The 22,614-nt window shown below is 51.9% G+C and overlaps 1 protein-coding gene across 1 annotated transcript in view; it reads right to left on the bottom strand.

Annotated features, from left to right (window-relative positions):
- Window positions 1–22,614, bottom strand: part of Obscn (obscurin, cytoskeletal calmodulin and titin-interacting RhoGEF) — a 135,943-nt gene that overhangs the window by 14,334 nt on the left and 98,995 nt on the right. The window contains exons 76-89 of the mRNA XM_076937701.1: window positions 22,341–22,480; window positions 21,530–21,730; window positions 21,291–21,373; window positions 20,696–20,869; window positions 19,697–19,853; window positions 19,115–19,231; window positions 18,843–19,007; window positions 18,484–18,642; window positions 18,118–18,295; window positions 17,007–17,120; window positions 11,953–12,120; window positions 11,649–11,751; window positions 11,193–11,322; window positions 10,073–10,184 (exon numbers count right to left, since the gene is read on the bottom strand). Of these exons, the coding sequence (XP_076793816.1) occupies window positions 10,073–10,184; window positions 11,193–11,322; window positions 11,649–11,751; window positions 11,953–12,120; window positions 17,007–17,120; window positions 18,118–18,295; window positions 18,484–18,642; window positions 18,843–19,007; window positions 19,115–19,231; window positions 19,697–19,853; window positions 20,696–20,869; window positions 21,291–21,373; window positions 21,530–21,730; window positions 22,341–22,480 (2,001 nt within the window). The remainder of the gene's footprint in view (window positions 1–10,072; window positions 10,185–11,192; window positions 11,323–11,648; window positions 11,752–11,952; window positions 12,121–17,006; window positions 17,121–18,117; window positions 18,296–18,483; window positions 18,643–18,842; window positions 19,008–19,114; window positions 19,232–19,696; window positions 19,854–20,695; window positions 20,870–21,290; window positions 21,374–21,529; window positions 21,731–22,340; window positions 22,481–22,614) is intronic.

Genomic DNA, 22,614 nt, shown 5'->3' with positions numbered 1-22,614 from the left:
CTGGGGATAGAAATCCCAGGCACAGGCTCGAATGCCCACCCCGGTTCTCAGAGACCGCTGTCTGGCACCTGACCTACTGCTACCACTGTTCCTTGCTTGGGAAGCCACCTGGGGACATAGGGGTTCAGGAGGAATTGTAGGCACATTGAGGAGCTCTGAGCCCAGGGCTGCTGCTTACAGGACCACTGCTGCCCCTGCCCCAGATCCATGTACACTCAGGGCCACCCTCTTCAAAGCTCTAGGGAAAGTACATCTTCAGAAAGCCTCCATCTTCAGTGTGCCGCTAGTCCCACACATTCCTTCCATTAAGCCCTGACTCCCCTCGGGGGTAGCTCTAGACCCCAAATCTTAGACTGACTCGTACACATTAAGGATCAGAGGAACCGTAGGATTGGGTGTTCAGGAACCATGACCTTATTTCACCTCCCAGGGCAGCTCATGCCTCACCCCATGTGGCTGTCTGCCCCACACCTAAATGGTTCAAGCCCAGTCCAGGCCTGTGTTCTTACCCAATTCCTAGTAAGCAACCCCCGGCACGCCTCTAAACCTCTCCTGGGTGTGGCTCCTAGACTTTCCCCCTGTGCCGCCTTTCGGACCTGGATGCCTATGTGGGGCCGAACACACATGCCCCAGGACTACTGACCACTCCTTTGCCAGTAACCCTCCTTCCTGCCCAGAGCCTTTCCAGCCCAGATCCTCCTCAGTATTTGAGGATGAGGCATCTCTGACATCCCCAGACACAACCTGGACAAGCTGTTCCCAACCCCAACAGGCCAGAAGCAGCCTTAGAGAAGGCCTCAGGGCTAGAGGTTTCCTGGGGCCCCATCCATCCCCTCACACACAAGTGCTAGTATCCTGAGTCATCCCCTCGGCAGATGGTAAGAGTTGCCCCTATATGCCAAGAGCTTAGAACACAAAGGTCACCCAGTCTCACTCCTAACTCCCCATTCATTCTACAATGGCTTCAGCTATCCAGGGATCAGGAAGACCTGCTCAGGCCCTGACAGGTCAAAAGTGACTGTGATGGCTGCCCTGGTTACACCATGAGTCCCAAGGACCAGCTCTACAGATGGTCAAGGACCAATTCAAATCCTGTCCCTAATCTACCTGTGATGGTTTGTATATATGCTCGGCCCAGGGAGTGGCACTATTAGGTGTGGCCTTGTTGGAGTAGGTGTGTCACTACAGGTATGAGCTTTAAGACCCTCATTCTAGGTGTCTGGAAGCCAGTATTCTCTTAGCAGCCTTCAGATAAAGATGTAGAACTCTCAGCTCCTCCTGCACCATGCCTGCCTGGATGCTGCCATGTTCCCACCTTGATGATAATGGACTGAACCTCTGTAAGCCAGCCCCAATGAAATGTTGTCCTTCTAAGAGTTGCCTTGGTCGTGGTGTCTGTTCACAGCAGTAAAACCCTAATTAAGATACTACCCATGAACCTCAAGGTAGGCTGGGTCCTGCATGTACTTCATCAGGGTACACAGGTAATCAACCACCCTAGAGGCCTATGTGATCTGAGATGTAGCCTTGAAGAAATGAGAGTTGGTCTAGCAGGTGGCTACAAGAGGAGGGGACCCTGAGCTTCTGGGTGAACAAGCAAGAAAGAGCAGAGAGGAGGGTCTGGGACTTGATTTATTGTTCTCATCAGGCAATGACCAGGGATTTCCCCCCCACCCTACACTGTGTCCACCACAGAGGTGGCCCTGAAGAGCGGCAGAGCTGGTGCCAGGTAAACACATGTCTTAGGTGTAGCACTGGAGAAGACCCTCAATGGGGGATATGTCTCAGGGCAAACACACAAGTCCACATCTTGTTTCTAGAGCCCCACAGAAGGGCCTGAGAGGTGGAGTCCAAAGTCAGAGTCTCGGGACTGCTCCTGGCCAGGGCTCTTCTGAAGTGACATCAGTGTACTCCAACTCTGCAGGGACTTCCCCCATCCTCCCGGCAGAGATCAGGTCCAGTGAGGTAGGCAGGACCGGGCAGGAAAGCAAGGAAGGTTCAATCCCAGGCTGGAGAAGAACAGAGGGTGGGAGGTCCCCGAGGTAAGCTGTGGGTTCCAGGGTTGATGCTGGTACCTGGCAGGGTCCAAGGCTCTGGGCCACTCGCCTTACCTTGTTATCCCTATGCTGTGTCCCCAATGTGTGACATCAGCCCTGGGAGGGGCCTGGGGCCTCTCTACCATCTGGGTTAATATGCAGAGTGACTGTCTCTCCTACAGCCCCAAAGCTGACTGTCTGGGTGGAGACCTCTGTCTTGAAGCTTCCATGGCCACCATCTACAGAACTCTGGACGTGGGTACGGAAAGAGCTTGTCCAAGGGGCAGCACTCACTGGACCTGTCCAGGCCTCGCGCAAAAGGAAGGAGACACTCTCAGGGCTGTGGGCCTGAGAACCTGGCCTGAAAAAGCTGGGGGTGGCACTGGGGCCTGGAGGACGCCCCACATTGAGCAGGACAGGTTGCCCCACAGTAGGCTCGCTGATCTCTCTCTGGAGCACGGAGACTTCACAGGGAGGCCCATCTGGGGTTCTGGGGGTGGGGTCCCCACAGCCAAAAGTCTCTCCTTCCTGGGGTACATAATCTTCCAGGTCAGCCAATGTCAGCACCCGGCCATTGTGTGTGAGGATTTTGGGGTCACGGCCCTGAAGGCTGTCAATGTCCTGCAGCTCTTCCATCCGGAAGGTATTCTCATCTTCGTCACTGCCTCCTTCCTCCCTCTCAATGTTCTCCTCCTCCTGGGAGGCTCTGACCTCCTCTGGCTCAGGTATAGCAGCTGCCCAGTCCACGTTGCCCACTGAGTCCACTTGGAAGACAAAAGGTTCACCAACATGGACCACAGTGGGACCCCAGGTCCGGGCTTCCTGGTACACACTCTTGTTGTTAGAGTTGTTGGCATTTGGGTCCCTACCAGGGATCCCACTAGGCAGTGTGAAGAGAACTCCCTCTCCATGGCTCGTCATCTCTCGGACAGGAGATGCACCTCGTGATCCTGTCTTCTTCACCCGGACTTCAATGGTTTCCTCCACCTCTAACCACTTGGGCTGAGGCTGCGAGGTTGGAGTGTGGGCCTCAGCTTCTGTCACATACAATGCAGGCACTGGAGCCTTCCTGCCTTGTTCTACTTCAGGCCTCCGGGATGGGATGGTCCCTGGTGGGTACAGCATCTCAGGGGCCAACAGCCCTGGCCTTCGTGGACTGGCAGAGCGGCGGGAGGGTGAACGGGAGGGAGACTTGCTGGGGGACTGTCGTCGGCCACGAGGACTCTTCACTACGGTGGTGATGGTCTCCTCTCTGGTAGGGGGAGAGGGCCCAAGAAGAGATGGCCAAGAGACCCACAACCTCACCCAGCATAGTGCCATCAGCATATGTCAGAGCCCAAGTTAGTGCATGTGTCAGCGAGCAGAGGGTAAGACAGCACAAACTCTTACACATGCACTTGAGGCCAACCTGCACTACCCTAGCTAAGAAAATAGAACAGAAAACCAAAGAAACAAAGCACAAAGTTCCAGTGGTCAGCCTCAGGCTTGGGTATATGATCTTAACTAAGAGTTCTAGGTGCTTCCTAACACAAAGTGAGTTGTGCTTTGCAATGCTCCTTGTGCTGGTCCCCATCTTTTCCACCCCCGAGCAGGCTTTGTGCTTTGTCTATAGGGACAGTACAAGGCCAGATCTCGGTGCCGGAAGCCCCTCAGTTACTAGGAATCGATGGCTAGCTGATGCAGCAGCCACATGCACAATCCAAAGCTCAGGGAGCAGCTGGCTCTGACCTGCAGCCCATGTTCCTGGTTTCTGGGTTTGAGGGGAGGGGAAGAGTAACACCTCACCAGGCCAAGGAGTGCACCTGAATTGGCTTAGCTCTGGACTTTGCTGGGCTGCCACAGGCCTTCTGACTTTTCTCATGCCCTGTCCCCTGTCTGAGTTCCACCCTTCCAAAATGGGAGTCAGAGTGACAGGAGGAGGCAGAACTTGGGCACCAGGGTAAGTGGCAGGCATTGGTTAGGACTTTGCAAGATTTGAGTCTGGGCTCAGTTGCATCTTGCTCCCAGCAGAGGTGTGGATTTAAAAGGGTGGAAAGATGGAGAATTTTCCCAGAGCTATGTCACAAACACTTGGTTACCTGGGGTCTCCTTGGATACCAGGGACCCTGGTCTTGATGCCTCAAAGTGTCTTGTAATTCTGCTCCCCACACAGCAGGTATGGATAACCAACTATGCCAAACTCCAGCGTGGGGCCTTTCCAAGACTAGGGTGGTGAGCATAGGCTGGGTGGCTCCGTGGGAACAGCCCACCGTAGGAGAGAGTCGGAGAAGATGGCCTCCTTGCTTCCCAGGATTCCTGCTTTCCCATTTTCCAAAGGCAGGCAGGGCCCAGGCTTGGGGACACAAAGCACCAGGGCTATGATATCCACCACTGTAGCATAATTTAATTTAAATCCAATGAATAAAAACTGGATCACATTCTAGATTTGCTTTCCATTGCAGCAAACATTTAAATACTGCATCGGGAAGGGCAGGCTATAGAATGGGAATCCATTACTGCAGGAAGCACTATCACCAACATTCCCTAAACTCTGGGTCACTAAAGGGCAGAAGTCTGTCTTGAGCCCATTAAGGGAAATGGCTTTCATCGCCAGCTCTCTCCAGCTACTGAGAAGCCACCACCCTGGTGAATCACCATGACATGTGTAGAATCTTGCCACCCTGTGCAGTGTGCTCTGGAGCCTAGAAAGGAACTGTGGTGTGTGGAGGTTCCACAGGTGGTGGAAAATGGCTGAGATTGCCTACAAGAACAAGCAAGGTGCTGATGACCCATGGGGTTGGGTGGTGAAGGTTGTATGCACAGGCAGGCAGGCAGGCAGGCAGGCAGCAGGGGCACCAGGCTCGCGAGGTGAGGAGGTTAGTAACATGCATGGGCACGACAGTCAGAGGAAGATTAGAGTCACGCCTGCACTTACATGATGACGGTTTTCTTGGGGACTTTTGTCTCCTGCTCAGTGACTACAAAGAAAACAGTCGGAACAGCAACCGTTACACACTAGCAGTGCCTGGGGGCCGAGCTATCGGAGTGGTGGTGGCAAACACAGCAGCTTGCTTGGTGTAGGAGCATGGGCTGGTTCTGCTTGTCTGGGTGTTCCTGGGGAGATATTTGCTGTTGGGAGGATCCAGTTCCCTCATCTGTGAACTGGGAGCAATCCCTGTCCTATGGGTGGTGTCAACCTCTCATGTCACATGAAGAAAGTACCTAGTGTCCTTAGGGTACCATAGGGGTTGGGGGTGGGGTGAAGTCTACCTCTGCACAGAACCCTCACTCTTGACTCAGTCCACAGCCCACAAGTCCTGTGAAGTTGTCATGCCTATGGTTCCATTTCTCAGACATGGAATCTGAGCCCAGAGAGGGAAAGGGAGGGCCTGGAGCTGCACAGCAAGCCAGCAGCCACACTAAGGCTAGGCTAGGATGGCTGGTCCTCTTTTACAAAAAAAAAAAAAAAATCACAAAAACTAAGAAGTGGGGAGGTGGATCCTGGAGTTCTAAAAATGGCACTCACAGTGGGGGACCCCCATAGATATCTTTCTAGGAACAGCCCTAGACAGTGCCACAGCATGGGAAGGGGACCTGTCTCTCTCAATGGAGACAACCCCAGTATGTCTCGGCCCCATAGCCAATAAATGGGGCCCACAGTTCTCACCTAGTATATGGGGCTCTAGGTCCAGAAACAAGCCGTGTCTACCTCCATCCAGCCCAGCCAGAGGGCTCTTCCCCTACAGCCCCCTCAGCTGGTGCCTCAGATGTACCCCTCCAAGGCTTGGCATCTGGGCAGTAGGCAGACTGTAGGCTACCTCACCCTCACATCTGAGTTGCCTTCTTTACAATGACTGTAGCCTGGGACACTAACTCATGACTTCCGGTTTGCTGCAAAGCCACATAGAGGAGGGCAACAGAGAAGCTGAGGTGTGTGTGAGTTAAAGTACCATCAGTGTCTGTGTGTATAGACAATAACATTTACTATGTGCTTATATATAGGCTCAGACATGCATATGTCTTGCACGCAGGCACATATATGCTTATATATGTATATACCTGTGCACACATGCATACATGTGTGCATATGTGCATGTATGCATTGTGTTCATGGATACACACATATCACACATATGTATGTGTATGCACATGTGTGTAGGTGTGTGTATATATGTGTGTGCATGTAGATTTCCCCTAATGGGAAGGGATCCCACAGAGAGAGTCTGGGATCAAGCCACAGACCTCTATGTTCCCCACCAGCTTGAGAACCTTCACCTTCCCTAATGGATCCCACTTTCCTACTCTCAAGGGTAGTGGGCACAACACCTCTGAGAACATTCCTGGTTCTTTTGCTCACAGCCCAGCTTTGGGCCTGGGTGTAGCTGGCAACCACAGGCAGGCTGCAACTGTGCAAAGCAGGGCTCCCAGCCTGATGCAGGATGAAGCAAGAGGGCAGCAACACCCACAGAGTTCTGTCAGGCCAGTCTGGCTGCAGAGCCGCGGAGTTAACAGGAAGCAGGATGGGAGTTAGGAAGCAGGTTGCAGGACTCCGGCTCCAGGGTCTTCCAGGATCAGCCTTCTTGTCTCTCCAAGGCATTGACACACATCCAAAGCCCTTGAGTCCCGGAGGCCTGCTCCTCCATACTACCACCCCTCCTCTGTCCCAGAGAAAGACCCATCATGGCAACAAGTAAATGAATATATAGGCTGTCCTTGTGCACAGCAGGATGCCCACAGGAGAGGAGGTGCACAGGAAGTGGATATTCCACCGGCGGCAGACGCAAGTACCCATGGTGCTTCAGTTACCGGGTTGTGGTCAGACAGACTGTGTGTGGGAAATCACAGAAAAGGCCTTGTCCAGAGGGTCAAAGAGAAGCAAAGACACTTGCTCGTCATGGAAGGGGGTCTCTGAGAGGACAATAGAGGACATCACAAGTCCCAAGGCTGAGCTGCTGAGCTTTGGCACGGCTCAGTTCTGAGGGGGTCTAAAAAAATACAGGACCACAAAATGGCAAGAACTGATTTCAGTGGCCAAGGGACCACACGAACCAGCCTTCAGCTCTAAAAGGAATATATTGCACCTCTTCTACTATGGAAGTTGTGGCTCTCTTGGTATTGGTCTGGTCTCTGTTTGCATTCCCCCAGGTTGTGAGGTTCTCCAGTATCTGGGGCGCACCTTCCAGATGGGAGAGCACTAGCTGGTCCCTCCCCACCCTGACTGTTCATGCAAGTGTCATAACTCTCCTTACGTAGCTATTTCCAAATCAAAACACTCCCTCTTGGAGGGCGGTTCATTAAGACTCAAGAAATCAACTAAATTCACAAGGCACTGCTCTGCTCCAGGTTACCTAAGCAGCAACAACTGCTGGGGAGGGGAGACTTTGACCGGCAGAGCTGCCGCCAGGTTCTTCTGAGAGCTCCTAGGACATGTCTTTTTGACTCCTCGCTCTTGCTGAAGCCAGCTTCCAGTGATACCTGAATCTGTGTCCTGAGAGTAACTCCAGTAATCTCACTAGCTCACTAGGTTAGACTTGGGTGGAACTGTGCTCTAATCTGTCATCGGTGCCGTTTCTGGGATAAACAGATGTCTCCTCTCACTAGTTAAAAGCTGCACAACACTAGTGGTGCCTGCATAGGGGCAAGAGAACCAAGATACTAAGCGGTTGCATGGATCCAGTGATGGATGCTGACATACACAGGCTCCATCCCGCTAAGGCCATCAAAGGGCAGCAGCACCTCAGCATGAGGGAATCAGATGGCTCATGGAAAATTACTGTGAATTATGGAAGACTAGGTGTTGTAGCACCTCCCACCTGTGCCTGATACTTCTCTCTGGGGAAGCAACAGAGAGAAGTGATATGATCTTTTTCTACTATGTACAACCTTAGTTGACCAAAACCACTCGGCACCTACTTGGAATGGATGAGAACCCACCCACCCTCTGTAAAGGAAAGGTTTCAGAGAACCCACCCACCCTCTGTAGAGAAAAGGTTTCATCATAGAATGCTGAGCCCTGAGGAGAGTCTTACAGATTGGTTAAAGCAATGACAGAGTGCAGATGAAAGCACCTGCATGCACAGGAAGGCAAAGGTAGAAGCATCGGCTAAAAACCCCAGTGCCGGGGGTGGGCTGCCTCTCTACAAGTTGTGATCTATGGAGCCCCCACCCCGCAGGCCTTCCAAGCCGTAGACTGTTGTCACTGTTGCATATCAAAGCTAAATAAAGTTCCTGTTGCTGAAGCTGCCCGTTTTTGCTGGCTGGACCACTGGTGAGAAGTGCCACAAAACGTCCTCATCAGATCTGAATGGCTCTGTGTGCTACATTACTAATATGTCAAGCAAGGCGTGCTTGCTAGTACAGTCGTGGTGTGACTGTTATGGGGACAGCCGTCTACTCTCCTATAGATTTAAATTCTGCTCCAGGTGGGGTGGGGGTGGGGATTCATATATGGCAGAACAAGGAAAGGCAAGAGCCTGTGGTCCCACAGGGGAGGCACCTACTACTATTTTGTTCTCTGGCTGTGATGTTCTTCTCAAATTGCCTCCTAAACATTTACACACATCGCTTACAGCTGCTGCCAGCTTTGGTCAGTCAATGTGGCCAGTCACAGAGGAAAACTTATTTTTTTTTCCAAATGAATTTTCTTTTCCAATGAGAAGTGTGCTATAGAGACCCATATTCTATTAGCTCCTGAAACCAAATAACTGTTTCTCTGCTATGCTCAGCCATAGACGGAAGAAAATAATCAGATACCTGTACCATCCCTTCTAAGACTCAGGGAACATCCAAAAAAGGCTGCCAAAAAGGATGTGAGAGCCAGAGGAAGGGGTGGGATGCTGTATGGCTATGTCTTCCAAACTGAAACATGCCTTTAAACGAGGGAAATCCATGAAGACATGAGAAGTGAACAAAATTTACAAAGCTCAGAAAATAAGGTCATATAAGTATATTTATAAAGGTCATATAAGGTCATATAAGTAGTAGGCATTACTTAGTCAACCCAGAGAGCTGCCTGCACGTGTGTGGAATGGGTGACACGCTCCAGGGATGTAGCTTTCAAGATTCGTCACCCGTGCTGGGTACAGTGAAACAGCTTTGAGTTCTGCATGTGTCTGTACGTGATCCCTCACCTATACTTCTAATCCCAACCAACTCCTCAGCTTACCAACACTTGTGTAGAGTTCTTTCTGTTACTGATGCCCGATTGTCTACCCCTGATGGCCTATCTGAAATGAACAGACATTTCCTCACATCTTCCAGGATAAGTAACAACATTCAACTTCTGTCCATAGTCAGGCTTGTTTATTTTGTTTTAAATATTTGTTTTGATTTTTGTGTCTGTACTTGTGAGCACTGCCACTCACTGAGACAAGACAGGGTCGAATACCTGGAGCTAGAGTCACAGACAGTTGTGAGCTGCCTGGCATGGGTACTGGGAACTGAACTCGGGTCCTCTGCAAGAGCAGCATATGCTCGTGACCACAGTTATCTGTCCAGCTCCTAGTGAGGTTTGTTTTGTCATTTACTCCTACCCCACACTGGTGCCCCAGGAATAGCCCTGGGCCAAGACAAGGACTTCACTGTGTGTTGTGATTCCTTCCCTGTAAGATGCCCTGACACCTGCCCCTGCTCCAAGCAGTCATGTCTTCTGCATCAGTGTGGACCCCTCCCCCACTCCTGCTACCACTGCACAGAGCCTCCATGAGCACTTCCAGTCTAGCTGAGGTAAGCCCTGCTATGTCCTTTCTGCAGACACAATACCTGAGTAAGACTGTGGGGTCCCCATTATTCAGGGTAACTTCAAGCTTTCATGCTGGGTTCATGGCCTTCCAGCACTTGCAGTTGCATACGTGACCCTGCAGCTGCCTCCTCTGACCTCACGTACAGCCTCACAGACCTTCAGCCTCCATCATTCCCCACCCTGAGATGCTAGCCCCCTCCTCCTAGAAACAGCGATGATAGTTTTGATTCCACCAGGCTCTTTCCAGACCAGTGGAGGTTCAAGCCTATGGCTAAAAATTTGTGACTCACTGAGACAGCACAGACACACAGCCTACCTTCCACGGCAGCCACGAGCTGTTCCCGGTGCTGCTGGTCCCGGGCTCGCAGTACAGGACTCTGCATGTAGAGTTCTCCACCGCCGCGTGTTGAGCCCAACCGGTTCACCAACTGCCAAAGGGGCAGCAGAATCCATTAGAAGACAGGCTCCTCAAGGAATCTGGACCCTCAAAGGAGTCTAGACCACTTTGATGGTCTACCATGGGGTCACTACCCTGAGTAGTATGTTTTATATAGGGGAGAAGGCTCCTAGCCCAGTCAGGGGATCCCCTAGAGACTCTTAATATGGAGACCTCTCTCTCTCTCTCTCTCTCCTCGCTCTCTCTCTCTCTCTCTCTGTCTCTCCTCCCTCTCCCTCCTCTCTTCCCTCTCCCTCTCCCTCTCCCTCTCCCTCTCTCCCTCTCTTCCCTCCCTCTCTCCCTCTCCCTCTCTCTCTCTTCCTCTCCCTTTCCTCCCCACCCCTCCCCCTCCCCCTCCCCCTCCCTCTCTCTATCCAGGATGAGGCTGTCCTGCCCAAGCTGAAGAGAGGGAGGGTGTGAGCACCTGAAATAGTAGAAACCTGGAATTGGAGATAGCTATACCTACAGATTTAAGTCAGTACATGGCCCCTGGTATCTGTGGCACCTAAACCAGAGTTAACTTGAACACCTTTGCTTCCAGGACGTCTTAGGGAAGCCAAGTGCCCCAGGGCCACAGTCAAAGCCACACAGAGGAGGCTGACTTCTGGACAAGGACTCTAGCAAGAGATGGACACAGGATTCAGACTGCTCTCCAGCTCAGATCTGAGGACAAGGAGCACAGAGACAGAGGCCAGCTTGCATGGGCAAGGCAGAGCTCTGTCCTGTGCAATGCCAAAGTCACCAGGTAAATGGCACTGTGTTTTTACGTTAGTGACTGATAGCTGAGGTCAGTGGTGGGGACAGTGGCAAGGGGATGAGATAACAGGGACCAGCCTAATGTGAAAGGAGAGGCTACAAGGCAGAGGACAGGTGGCTGGGGTCCATGAGTGACAGCAGTCTGATGTCCCCTGGTCAGCCTAGAGCATCCATCCCTATACAGTGGAGCCTGGGCTCGATCAGACCCTGGAAGATGGCTATTGTTCTTTACACAGTGCCTCACCTCACATTCATAGTGTCCCAGGTCCTCCTTGCTGGCCGCCTGGATCACCAGCACCAGCACACCACTGCGGGGTTCATTCAACATCCGGTACCTGTTGCCCGGGGTTAGCAGGGCACCATCCTTGTACCACCTGGAACCAGTCAGAAAGTCCTGTGAGCCAATGTTCTGCCAGGGACATCTCCATGGTACCCTCGGGGTGCTTGGAGCACCCCCAGACAAAGCTTAGAACCCCTGCCAAGCTGCCCCAGATCTAGGATCCTTAGGATTCTTTTCCTGGAAACCACAGTTGAGCCACATTTTCTCAGCCACAGAAGGCCCTATGTCCAGCAGGAGTCACAACCCCATAATACCCACTTTGCAGTGATGAGTGACCACATACAACGCACCCCCCACCCATCAGGAGATCATGCTACGTGGTCCTCCTACCACTGACTGGAGCTGCAGCCCAGGCCTCACCTGATCTGAGGGTACGGGGCTCCTTCCACTGTGCAGGTGATCTGTGCATCTTCTCCCTCCACAAAGGGTGTGGCCCGGACCTTGTTCACAAATCGTGGGGGCACTGTGGGCAGAAGCAGGCAGGGGCAGGAAGGACAGAAAGATGAAACCATTGGGTGGGAACTGGCTGTCCTTACTTCCAGCAGTGACTATCCTCTGGGAGTCTTTGGGAGGCCCTGAGTCATTCCACACACCAGCCCTACCACAGCCTATCTGGGCAGGGTTCTTACCACAGACTATAGACTAGACAATCCCCTCTGCTCACCTTGTACTAGAATCTTCCCCAAGGTGCTGGCATTGCCAGCAGCACTGGCCGCAAAACACATGTACTGGCCAGAGTCTATGCCAGTAAGGTTGTCCAAGATGAGGGTACAGGAGCCATCAGGGTCTTCGATGAGGATGTGGTGTGGATCCACCTCCACTGGCTTCCCATCTGGAAAGCAGGGGTCAAGCTTTCATGGAATAAGGTCCCAAAGGCTGATGCCTGGGAATAAAAGGCTGGCTGTCCCTCCACATCTCTTCCCCCAGCTCTCCTGCTCCCTCTCACCTTACCCCTCCCTTCCTCCCTTCACCCCCCACCCCTGATCTCTGAGCATCTCTTCACAAGGGCTCTGAGGCAGATATCTGTCTCTGGCCAACTTCAACATTCTAGCAACAGAGGCTGGTGGGCAGGCCTGAACTGTAGAAGACACTCAATAAACACAGCTGCCTTGTGTCAGCTGCACCTCCCCAGTGACTGCACCTCTCAGGGATCTTACATGGTGACAAATGTTCAGCATACTTGATGTGAATTCTTTTCCCTCAACCTCCTCTACCCCCAAAATCTAAAGCCTGCATGAACAATTCCCTAACACCTCTCCTCCTCTTCCTCTTCTTCCTCCTCCTCCTCCTTGTCCCACATCTGACCCCATCCTATAGCCGGCCAGTCCTGTGGCAAGACAAGCACCCAGGGTTTCCCCTGAGTGAGTGGACACCACTCCCAGCAGACAGCTCAGACCTCAGTACCAGGCCTGTCAAAAGGGCCCCGCTCCAAGACCACCCTTGTGCCTTTCCTTTAACAGTTAAAGTTCCAGTTTCCTCAGCCATGAGGAGCCTGAACCATGACCCCCCCCCACACACACACACACTCAGGGAAAATGTGTGTCCAGCAAAGCTGTCCCAGCTCATCCCAAAGGTAGGCACTCTTGATCCGTTTTCAGTATATGAACACATCAGACACCTATTTTGCAAGTCATCTCCTCTGTAAAACATATGAAGACGGGAAATTCTGAACCAGTCACTGAAGGTAATGCATGGCCTCATAGTAAGAGATTTGAAATCTAAAATCTCCCACGAAGTCACGGTATGGTGACATTCACCCAGCATGTCAGGCAAGCCTGCTTCTTTCCTGGGTGGGTGGTGGGGAGGGACGGGTACTTTCCCATGGAGAATCCACAGTCATTAATATTCAAAACAAATAAAACTGAGCAGATTCACGTATTCCAATGGTTCTGGCTGTATCTTTCTGGAGCCAGGGGAGCTGGGATCCATCTCATCCCGCATGTGGAGATCTTGAGAAAATGTCAGCCTCCCAGCTCTGCTGGACACAGATGCCACATTTCTGTCCCACCCAATCTGACACTGAGAGGCCTTATACGAGGGCCAAGGCCTTGCCTTCTACCTCTGGATGCTCTGTATGTTTGCGTCCCTCTACTATGGACACACTGTACTCAGGTGGGACAGACGCCCCATAGAAAGCATAGGAGGTCATTGTTACCCAGCCCAGTCTCCTTGTGCCTTCCAAGATTGGCTGACAGAGACAACACAGAACCCAGGAGGAAAAAGTGTCCAAGGATTCATTGAGGTCAAGTCATGCTCCATGCCCTTGTATGGTGTCAGGGAACTAGCTACAGGAGCTGGGTTAGCTCAGTCAGACCAGGCACTCCATGTAGCTTCAGTTGATATGACATCCTCGGTGAGGCTAGCAGCTGCTGATGGCCACGTTAGGGACACCAGTTGTGTCTCCTTTTTTTTGTCTTGGATGATAAAGACCAAAAGTCCCTTTGAGTTCACAGGACCAGGTATGTAACATACATACAAGACTCCTCTCAGTCTGGACGTAGCACTCAGAATTTCACAGATCTTTGACAGTCTATTTCTGCTGGATCAGTGCTTTTCTGGTTGGTAAGTTAGAAGCATCTGTCTCAAATAGCCAGGCTGAACTGAGCTCCACCAGCAGGGCAGGCTGAGAGACCTATAAGATTCAATGTTCTGTTCTGTTCCCAGCATGGAGTGCCTCAGAACTACATCAGCAGTCACAATAACAAATCTTTGTCCTTTGGATCCTCTGACTTCCACAGGAGAACCAACACCTTATAGGCCTCCTGGACCCTGAGGACAGTGTGTGTTCTACCTATGTCTTCTCTGTGGTCCAAGCCAGTTTGGAGTTGACCTTACGGATTCCCAGAAGCCTACATCTTGCAGTGGATTTTCAGAACTCCCCACAGGGAGAACTTCTTTGAGCTCTGCTATGGTTTCGGGGTGGGTCCCTTGGAGGTTTCTGTGGTGGAACCTTGGTCTCCAGTGTTGATTATACTGAGGTGGCAAAACCTCTTAGGTGGAGGGCTCAGGGGTGAAGTGAATTAGGCCACTGAGGAGGGTGGTTGATGCTGGTTTCTAGGAGTAACTCCATTTTTCGAGAGTGATTCTGAGAGCAGACCCAGCCAGAGCCCCTCTTGCTTCCTGTCTCCCATGATTGCTCCTTCCATCCACCACGATGGCTGCTGCCACACAGCATTGCAGCCAGCCAACAGAAGCCTCACAAGGTGACGCTGGGCTTTAGGACTTTCAGCCTCCAAACCCTAATATCAAAGGAAATCTCTCCTTTCTAAAGACTGCAGACGCTAGTACAGAGCAACAGCAAGTGGACGCTCTAATGTTAGCAGGCTTTTGCATGGTCCTGGGCAAGCTTTAAGTTTCTGAGAGTCATCCTTCTGCCAGCTGAAGTCTCTGGTACAGAAAGCACAGCTTGGGGCTTGGATCTGACCACTTTCCAACATGGCCACTAGACACATTGCTCTTGAAAATCAATTCTTTGCATGTGTGGAGCTCTGGTGGAAACCAGGTGCTCAATTCAGATATGTCTCTTCTATGATGAGCCAGTTTGGACTCCAGGACAAGCAGTGCATATCCAGCCTTCCTCTTAAAATGAAAGAGATTATTTCCCAACTTTGATTCCCAACTTGAACAGGTGGCTACCCTCCCAGAGTGGGGTGCTCTGCCCCACTCGTTCTACCCCAATGTCAAACTGCATTGGTCCCCGTGGGTCTGGATCCATGGATCACTCGCTGTCCAGATAAGCAGGAAGCCAGCAGCACTCAAAACTTTGCAGCTGGGTGGAGATGTGGCTCTCTGTTCAGTGGGTGGAGTTCAAGGCCGCTCTTAGAGCTTTGCTCCTGTTACTGCCTTAGTTAAGGCCGTTATATTCTTACTGCTCCAGCTGTTTGCTCTGCCATGTAAACAACTAAAGACAGGTCACAGGAGCCACAAAGCATGGATCAAATAAAGATGAACACCTGATAAACTGAGGACACCTCACCAGAGCACCAGGACTCTTGAATGGAGCCACCACACCATTGGGACCCACCCCCAGCTAGACCCCCAGCTATGCTACACACTAGACAGAAAGTTATTGAGAGATGCTCTCAAATCTACAGAGAGTATGGCTGCATCGTGTGGGGTATCCACACCCCTACTGTGGCAGATGGGCCCAAGAAACCAGTCATTCTTCTTAGCATACTGCTTCTGATCAGTGAATGTGGCCTTGTGGCCAACACGAGCCAAGTAGTGCCTGTAGTATACACGTGCAAATGCATATGTATCTCTCTGTGTGTATACACAAGCTAGTGTGTATCCATGCATATATGTATGTCTAGTGTATACCTCTGTGTTATATTCATGCATATGGCATGTTTCAGTATGCACCGGTATAAAGTTCATGTTACATATGTGTGCTGTGCACATACAAGTATGTGCAATGTGTGTGTGATCTGTGATGGGGTGGTCCACAACTAGGTAAGTGGGCATGGAGTCACATTTTCAGCCTCAGAACTGGCTCTAGGTGCTCTTGGTTACTGTCAAGCTGTCAGCTATCCTCATCGTTACTTACTAAGGGTCTCTATTTCAAGCTGCTCACTATTCCTCATCTATCCAGATTCTGGATGTCAGAGGACCCGTGGAATCACTAATGCCAATGACACATAGCGTAAGCCATGCTATAAGCTCTAGGTCACAAAAGCACTTCACATCAATAGTGTCCGTGGTGGGCATTCTGTCCTTTGGCTGTGGCAATGCGACTTCAGACTGAGGTTGGCGAGGTGAGAAGTCCAGCATGGCTACTGGTCCAGATCCAGTTAATACCCTGAACTGGAAAGTTTGGCTGACCATCCTTGCTACCAACGCTGCTCCTCTCTGCATCATGCACTGATGCTGGGAGCCAAGAGAGCTGGCCCCAGAACTCCACTGGAAGGGATAAATCGAAGCTTACATGTGGCGACTCATGGACTCTGCTCAGCTGACTTCAGGCTAGCCCCTTCTGCTGCAGTAAAACACAATCTTAAATGGAACCATTCCGCTGAATTTCCATGAGTCCATGGAGTGAATGATTAAACTGGAAGAGGCTCCTGGGACTTGGATCCTGAAGCTGGTGTCAGAAATGAAAGGACTCTGGGGGGTTCCCAAACTTGGCATCAGAATCATGAGTGCTCTTGGGGACGTCTCAACCCACAGTTGATAACAGGAATACAGGTTCCAGGGAACCCAAATTTGCAGGCAGTGTCGGCAGTAAAATCGGTTGGACACTTGCACCTTTGACATTCAGTCTGTCACAGCTGGGCGAGGCATGTGCACCATGGCCCTCAATCCCTGCACTGTCCGCAGCCCACCTCCCTCCTCATAGCTCTACTTCTCCATGAGACTGCTTGTTGTGCCTTATGACATATTGACCAGAGCTGCTCCTCGGCCTCATGGCTATTGCTTACCCAGGCCCTCGTGTCTGCCTCTCAACCATGCAGAAACTTTCAGGCCTGTTATCTCAGAGGGCTGTCCTGCTTTTTGTCACTGCCCAATTCCACTAGTCCTCTGAGTGGCCACAGTACTACCTAGCTTTTGGTTTACTCATCCCCCACCTGTCCCCTACCCTACATCATGCTCTTCATCAGATCCTCCTGTCTCCTGCCCCTCATGGACCACTGGCTAGATCCCATATCCTTCAGAGATTCATCCGTGTTGCCAAGCCAACACCCCACAGTAAGGCTGGCCATCCTTATCCCTGAGGCATACCTTTGTACCAGCTGACAATAGGCTTAGGTGTGCCAGTCACTCGGCATGCTAGCTTGACCGTTTCACCCAGCTCGGCTGTGCAGTCAGCTAGTTCCTCTTCAAACTCAGGGGGACCTGAGGATACACAAGGAGGACCCCAATGTTATGTGTGTAGCAGGTTAGGCCTACAGTCTTAATTGTATATACCCTGACAGGTTCCCCCACCCGATACTAATACATCATGTTCAACAATGCATCTGAGGTCTGAACTTAGAATCAGAGGCGAGTAGGGCGAGTTGGATGCACAGTAGGAAGGGCTGGGGACCACGGTAGAAAAGGAGGAGTTTGGGGAGATTCCTCTGTAGGTAAAAGCATTTGCTATACAAGCATGATGACCTGAGTTTGAATCCTTATCTATCATCCACATGGGGTCATAGCCTCATGTGCTTGTGTCACTAACACTGTAGAGGCAGACAAAGGCAGATCACAAGAGCTCACTGGCAGGCCAACCCCTCAAATAGTAAGCTCTGGGTTCAGTGAGAAATCCTGTCTCAAAGAAATAGGCAGAGTGAGTGACTGAACAGGACACCTGATGTCCTCCTCTCTCTCCAGCACATGTGCACAGGCCCACATAACAACACACACATGTAATCATACATGTGTACATGCATGCATACACCACCAAAAGTTAACTAATTAATTTTTTAAAACCCATATGGTTTGGATGATTCTGTTCTGATTGAGGAAGCTGATCCAGGGTGCAAGATTCCCTGATACCTTGCAGAATCCAGACGGATGTCCTGAGCTTCGGGTCACTGTATAGGATCTTCCCATCATGCCCCTAAGTGTCCTCTCCCTGGTCAGGAGTAACCTGATACTCTACCTGGATTTCCCCATGAGGATGTAGTTATTATATCCAACTGAGAGCCGACAGAGGAGAGAGTGGAGCCCTTTTCTCCTCCCCTCAAAAAGCCCCCTCTCACACCCAGAACACAAGGGCCAAGGCAGTGCCATCCAACTACCTGAGACTCAGGGTCCCAACAGCCAGGTTGCAGCCCAATCAGACAACTAGAGTAAAAAGATCATGTCCCCATCCTGCCGTGACCACTACGGCCCACAAAAGGACACTCACGCCATACAGGCTGGGCAAGGCGCTGCTGGATGCCACAAATTTCCTTCACCCATGAGTTTTTGATGATGACGGTCCGTGCCTGTAGCAGGTACTTGCGCACAGAATCTTCCCGCTCATGCCACACCTCGAAGGCACGGTCATCCCCCTCTACCTGGTCATTCAGGTCGATGCTACTCAGCTGTGAGGAGAATGTGACCACTCTCAGATGATGTGGGACCCAGGCAGGACATACATAGGCTACCCTGTAACAGTGACCCAGGGACTGGCCACCAGTACCCACCCTGATGCTTGAGAGGCAAATAGGCCTCCGCCCACTGCACGTCCACTGCTCCTACAGAGCCCTCGTCAGCCCCTGCACATACAGACCTTCATCATGTTCCGAAACACATAGCTGAAGGTGTCAGTTCGAGAGTCTCTCCGGGGCTTGCAGATCACCAGGTGGTTTCGGAAGAGGAAGACATGCCGGTTGTGGCCCTTCCAAGGCATCCGGGCCCCTGGAGCCCCCTCCCACACTATAAAGTGGCCCTAGAAGTATGAATGAGCTCTAGTTAGCCATGCCTCCCCCATGGATGTAGGCTCCACTGATAGTCATGTATCCAGTTCCCTGTCAAAGCCATACAGTCATCCACATGCCAACACCTCCAAAAGCCTCATACAGTGTCACACACACACACACACACACACACACACACACACACACACACACCAGATACCCAACAGCCCACCTGGCGAATAGGTTCTCCCAGGGCCTCCAGGGTTCCTGGGTAGTTCTCCATGAGAGAAACGTGTAGCTTGTTCTCGGCACGCTGAGGCAGGGCAGACACCACAGCATAGGCCTGCTCCAGCAGCGCACAGTTCTGACGGTTGCGGGCCTTGTTGCGGATTAGCTCCTGAGGTAAAGGACCAAGCGTCATGGATCCACAGAATGATCTGAACCCAGGAATCCCCTCTCTCCCCAACAGGTGCAGCCTGCACAGATGAGGCTGGAACATGTCACCTTCAGCAAGGCCTGGTACTTCTGCACCCGCTCCACTGGCTGCTCCAGGTAGTGCTGAAGAGGAGGTGGGGGTGGCTGTGTGGGGTCCTTGGCTGACAGTGTCTCTTCTGCATATTTCTGTAGAAACCAAATAATTGGTTTTGTGCATGAACGCATGGTCCCTTGATGGTTAGGGTCACCTTGATCTGGAGGCTAGGCCCCAGGAGTGTCACAGACTCCACAGCTCTGAACCACTCCACACCCCAAGCATGGCTATGTCCCCTGAGAGCTAAAGGATGGTATCAAGAGCGCTGCTGCACAGCCCTGCGCTGACTGACACTGGGTCACCCTGTCACTGGCGGTGGCATAGGGCTTGGGCAGCTTAACTAACAGTTGAGGAGTACTGAGAGCTATGGGAATGTCTATTGCATTTCCCACTAAGCCACGGCACAGGAAGGCAGTGCATATGCAGTGATGTGGGCTGAGAAAGGTGAACTTGGACTGGCCACATAGACTGGTGGACCTACACCTTAGAGAGCATTCAGCAAGAACTAGGGCCTGGGAGCAAGCAGGACAGGTGGGCTCGAGACAGACAGGAAGCACCTTGTAGAACTCCTGGACTGGGGTGCTGACAACCACTGATTCAGCTTGCACGCGGCCCACCAGGAACTCCAGGTATTTCTCAAAGGCCTCCTGGTTCTTGATGAAGCACATGGCCACATCATCGTCGGTGCCGCAGCCCTGCAGCTCCTTCAAGAAGCTGCCACAAAGGGGACAGTGTCAGCACCTCCCACCGTCAACCAGCTCCAGGCCCTCTCCTCAAGAAGGCCAGGGTCCTAATCAGGGACCGAGCTCCACGGGAAGGAGAGTATGTTGAGTCATGTGTGCAAGAAGTGCGTGCTTGTGTGCCCATCTGCCCATGCATGAGTATGGACATTATGTGTGCACATGTACAAAAGCATTCGTGTGTGGGCGCATACTTATGCAGGTTTTCTAGTTCTAATAGCATGCATGCATATACACATAAACATGCACAGATGTGGACACATATGTGTGCAGACATTGTATATGTGCAATGTAGTGTGCACATTTGTGGCATGCATGCACAAATGTGCACACTACATTGGTACAAGTGTGTACATGTGTATATTCATATGTACTTGTATGCCTGGGTGACAGTGTACATGCATAGAAATGTGCAATTATGTGCACGTGTTGGTATGCATGTCACGAGGTATGTACAAGTACAGGATGTGAAATGTTCTGCGTATCCTTGAGCAGGCATGTTAGTATGAGTTTGCACGGGTGTGTACAAATATTCACATACAAGAACATGGGCATGCACAGTGTGGCAGCTATGCACATGCATGTGTATGTCTACATATGAGAGTCTACATGCATATGGGCTATGTACACACTACTCGGGGGCAGGCATACTGCAGGATTTACCCTGCATAAGGTACCCAGTAAGGGAAGTTCTGCCTTGTGACATATTAGCACAGGCTGTTCCCTCCTCAGTTCCTGCCCACCCTCCATGAGGCCTGACCTGCAAGTAGGTGCTCATATTCACATGTTCATTCACACGTAGCCCCACCCTCCCACCTGCTGTGGAAATGGCTGATGTCCTGCACATTACGAAAGATGACTGTCTTCTGGCTGGCCACAGCTGCGGGTACACGGGGAGATCGGTCCAGGTGCTTCATGTGGTGGCTCTCCAAGAACTGCAGCTCACCCACAAAAGCCTGCTCTGAACTCAGCAACTCCTGGATGACAGAGCTGGCAGAAGGAGAAGCCATTAGGGAGTATTCAAGGACTCGGTGGCCATGCATCATCACGGGGCGGCTTATTCTCTTATAGCCCCCCATCCCCCTCAGCTGCTAAATTTGGATACTGCTTCTTCATGAAGCCCACTGTCAACTTAGAGAGGGGATGAGGAGTGCCTGGGGAGGGAGCCATTCTCTGCATATTTGCCCCCCAACCCCAACCAGGGAAGTAAGCTGGCATAGCCCATGTGAGGACAGCTGCAGGAATCAGCATTAAACCAGTGCTGACTCTTCTCTGTCTCCACCTATCCCTGATACAGTCACAGCTTCCATAAAAGCAGCAGGTCAGAATTCCATTTGGACCCTGAAAGGGGGCAGGCAACAGGTCCCTGTGAGCAGTGGGCCAGCCAGGGAAAGCTCTACCAGAGACTCACCTCAGCCTCGTTCTATACTCATCCTCAGACACAGCCTCGCCAGGGAACTCGGGGGCCTCAGTGGGCCCCCACTCAGGAGATAGCTGGTGAGAAACAGGTGTCAGTTAGAGGTAGTCTGAGCTCTGGCTTTGCCCCTGTGGAGGCCGGGGGCTCCTATCCTCCTAATGATGACAACAATACCAGAGTCCTCTAGGTTGGTGACCTGAAGACCCTCTCCCGTGAATCTCCCAGCCAAGTACCTTGAGTCTCTTGTCCAGGTAGGCAGGTGACACCCAGCCCTGCCTGGAAGGGCTGGATTTGGTGGGCTTGGTGCGTACAAGCCAGCGCAGGGGATGGGCCGAATCAAGGACCTCCACATACTGGCCTTCTCTCAGAATGATGGCATCCTGCTCAGCCCCCAGAGGCAGATAGTCAGCTGTGACCACGTAGATGTCAAAGATCTGATTGGGTAGAGAGATGAAATGAGTTGGGGGTGGGGAGGATAGAGTTGCCAGCTAGGCCTGTCAGGGACCCCCAGCAGCCACCAGGGAAGGGGGAAGCCTCCCAGAGCCCTGGGTATCAGCCAAGTCTGTCAAGTTCCAGAATACAGGACAGAAGTCTTGGGGGACATTCAGTGCAGGTACTGGCTCCCAATCCCACGCAAGTGTCAGGAATATGGATATTCTCCCTTGGCTTCCCCCAAAAGAAAGCACCACACCCTCAAGGACTCTAGTCAGGAATATCTATACTACTCTCCCACCACCTGGAACCTAAGAGGATGCCTGCTACACCAGATGGAGATGGTAGAGGAGGAGGAAAGGAAGGGCGGGTGAAAGGAGGAGAGAGGAGGCCTGGGAAATGGACCTGGCTCCTCACCAGTTCCTATCTCCCGTGTGTTTTGGGAACAGAAAGCAGACCCAGCTTCCCTAAAGCCAGGAGCCCATCTGATGCCCAGTGACACGCTCACTTTCCAAGACCTCCCTGGGACCCTCCCCTGCACCTCTCATCTCTATATCGTCTCCCAGGAGCCCCCTCCCCCATCATGTTCCCTCCGGGTCCTGGCCCACCTACCTCACCACGGGAGTCCCCATCCTCTGACTCTGAGGAGGACTCTTGAACACTGGAGGAAGGACGTGACCGGCCATGCCGAGGAGAAGCAGATGGTGTCTTGGACTCCTCATCACTGTCACCTCCAGGCACCTGGAGTTTGGCTGGATGGGCACAAGGGTTGTAATGTCCCCCCAATATCCAGACAGTTTCCAGACCTTGGAGACAAGAGAGCCTCTGCCCCTGCTCAAGAGCACATGGCCCCAGCATCCTCTTGAGACACACACAAGCGCCTCAC

This window comes from Arvicanthis niloticus, chromosome 6 (genome assembly GCF_011762505.2).
Source record: "Arvicanthis niloticus isolate mArvNil1 chromosome 6, mArvNil1.pat.X, whole genome shotgun sequence".
NCBI lineage: Eukaryota > Metazoa > Chordata > Mammalia > Rodentia > Muridae > Arvicanthis > Arvicanthis niloticus.
Note: the sequence above shows the minus strand (reverse complement) of the source record. Positions and strands in the feature narration are given on the sequence as shown.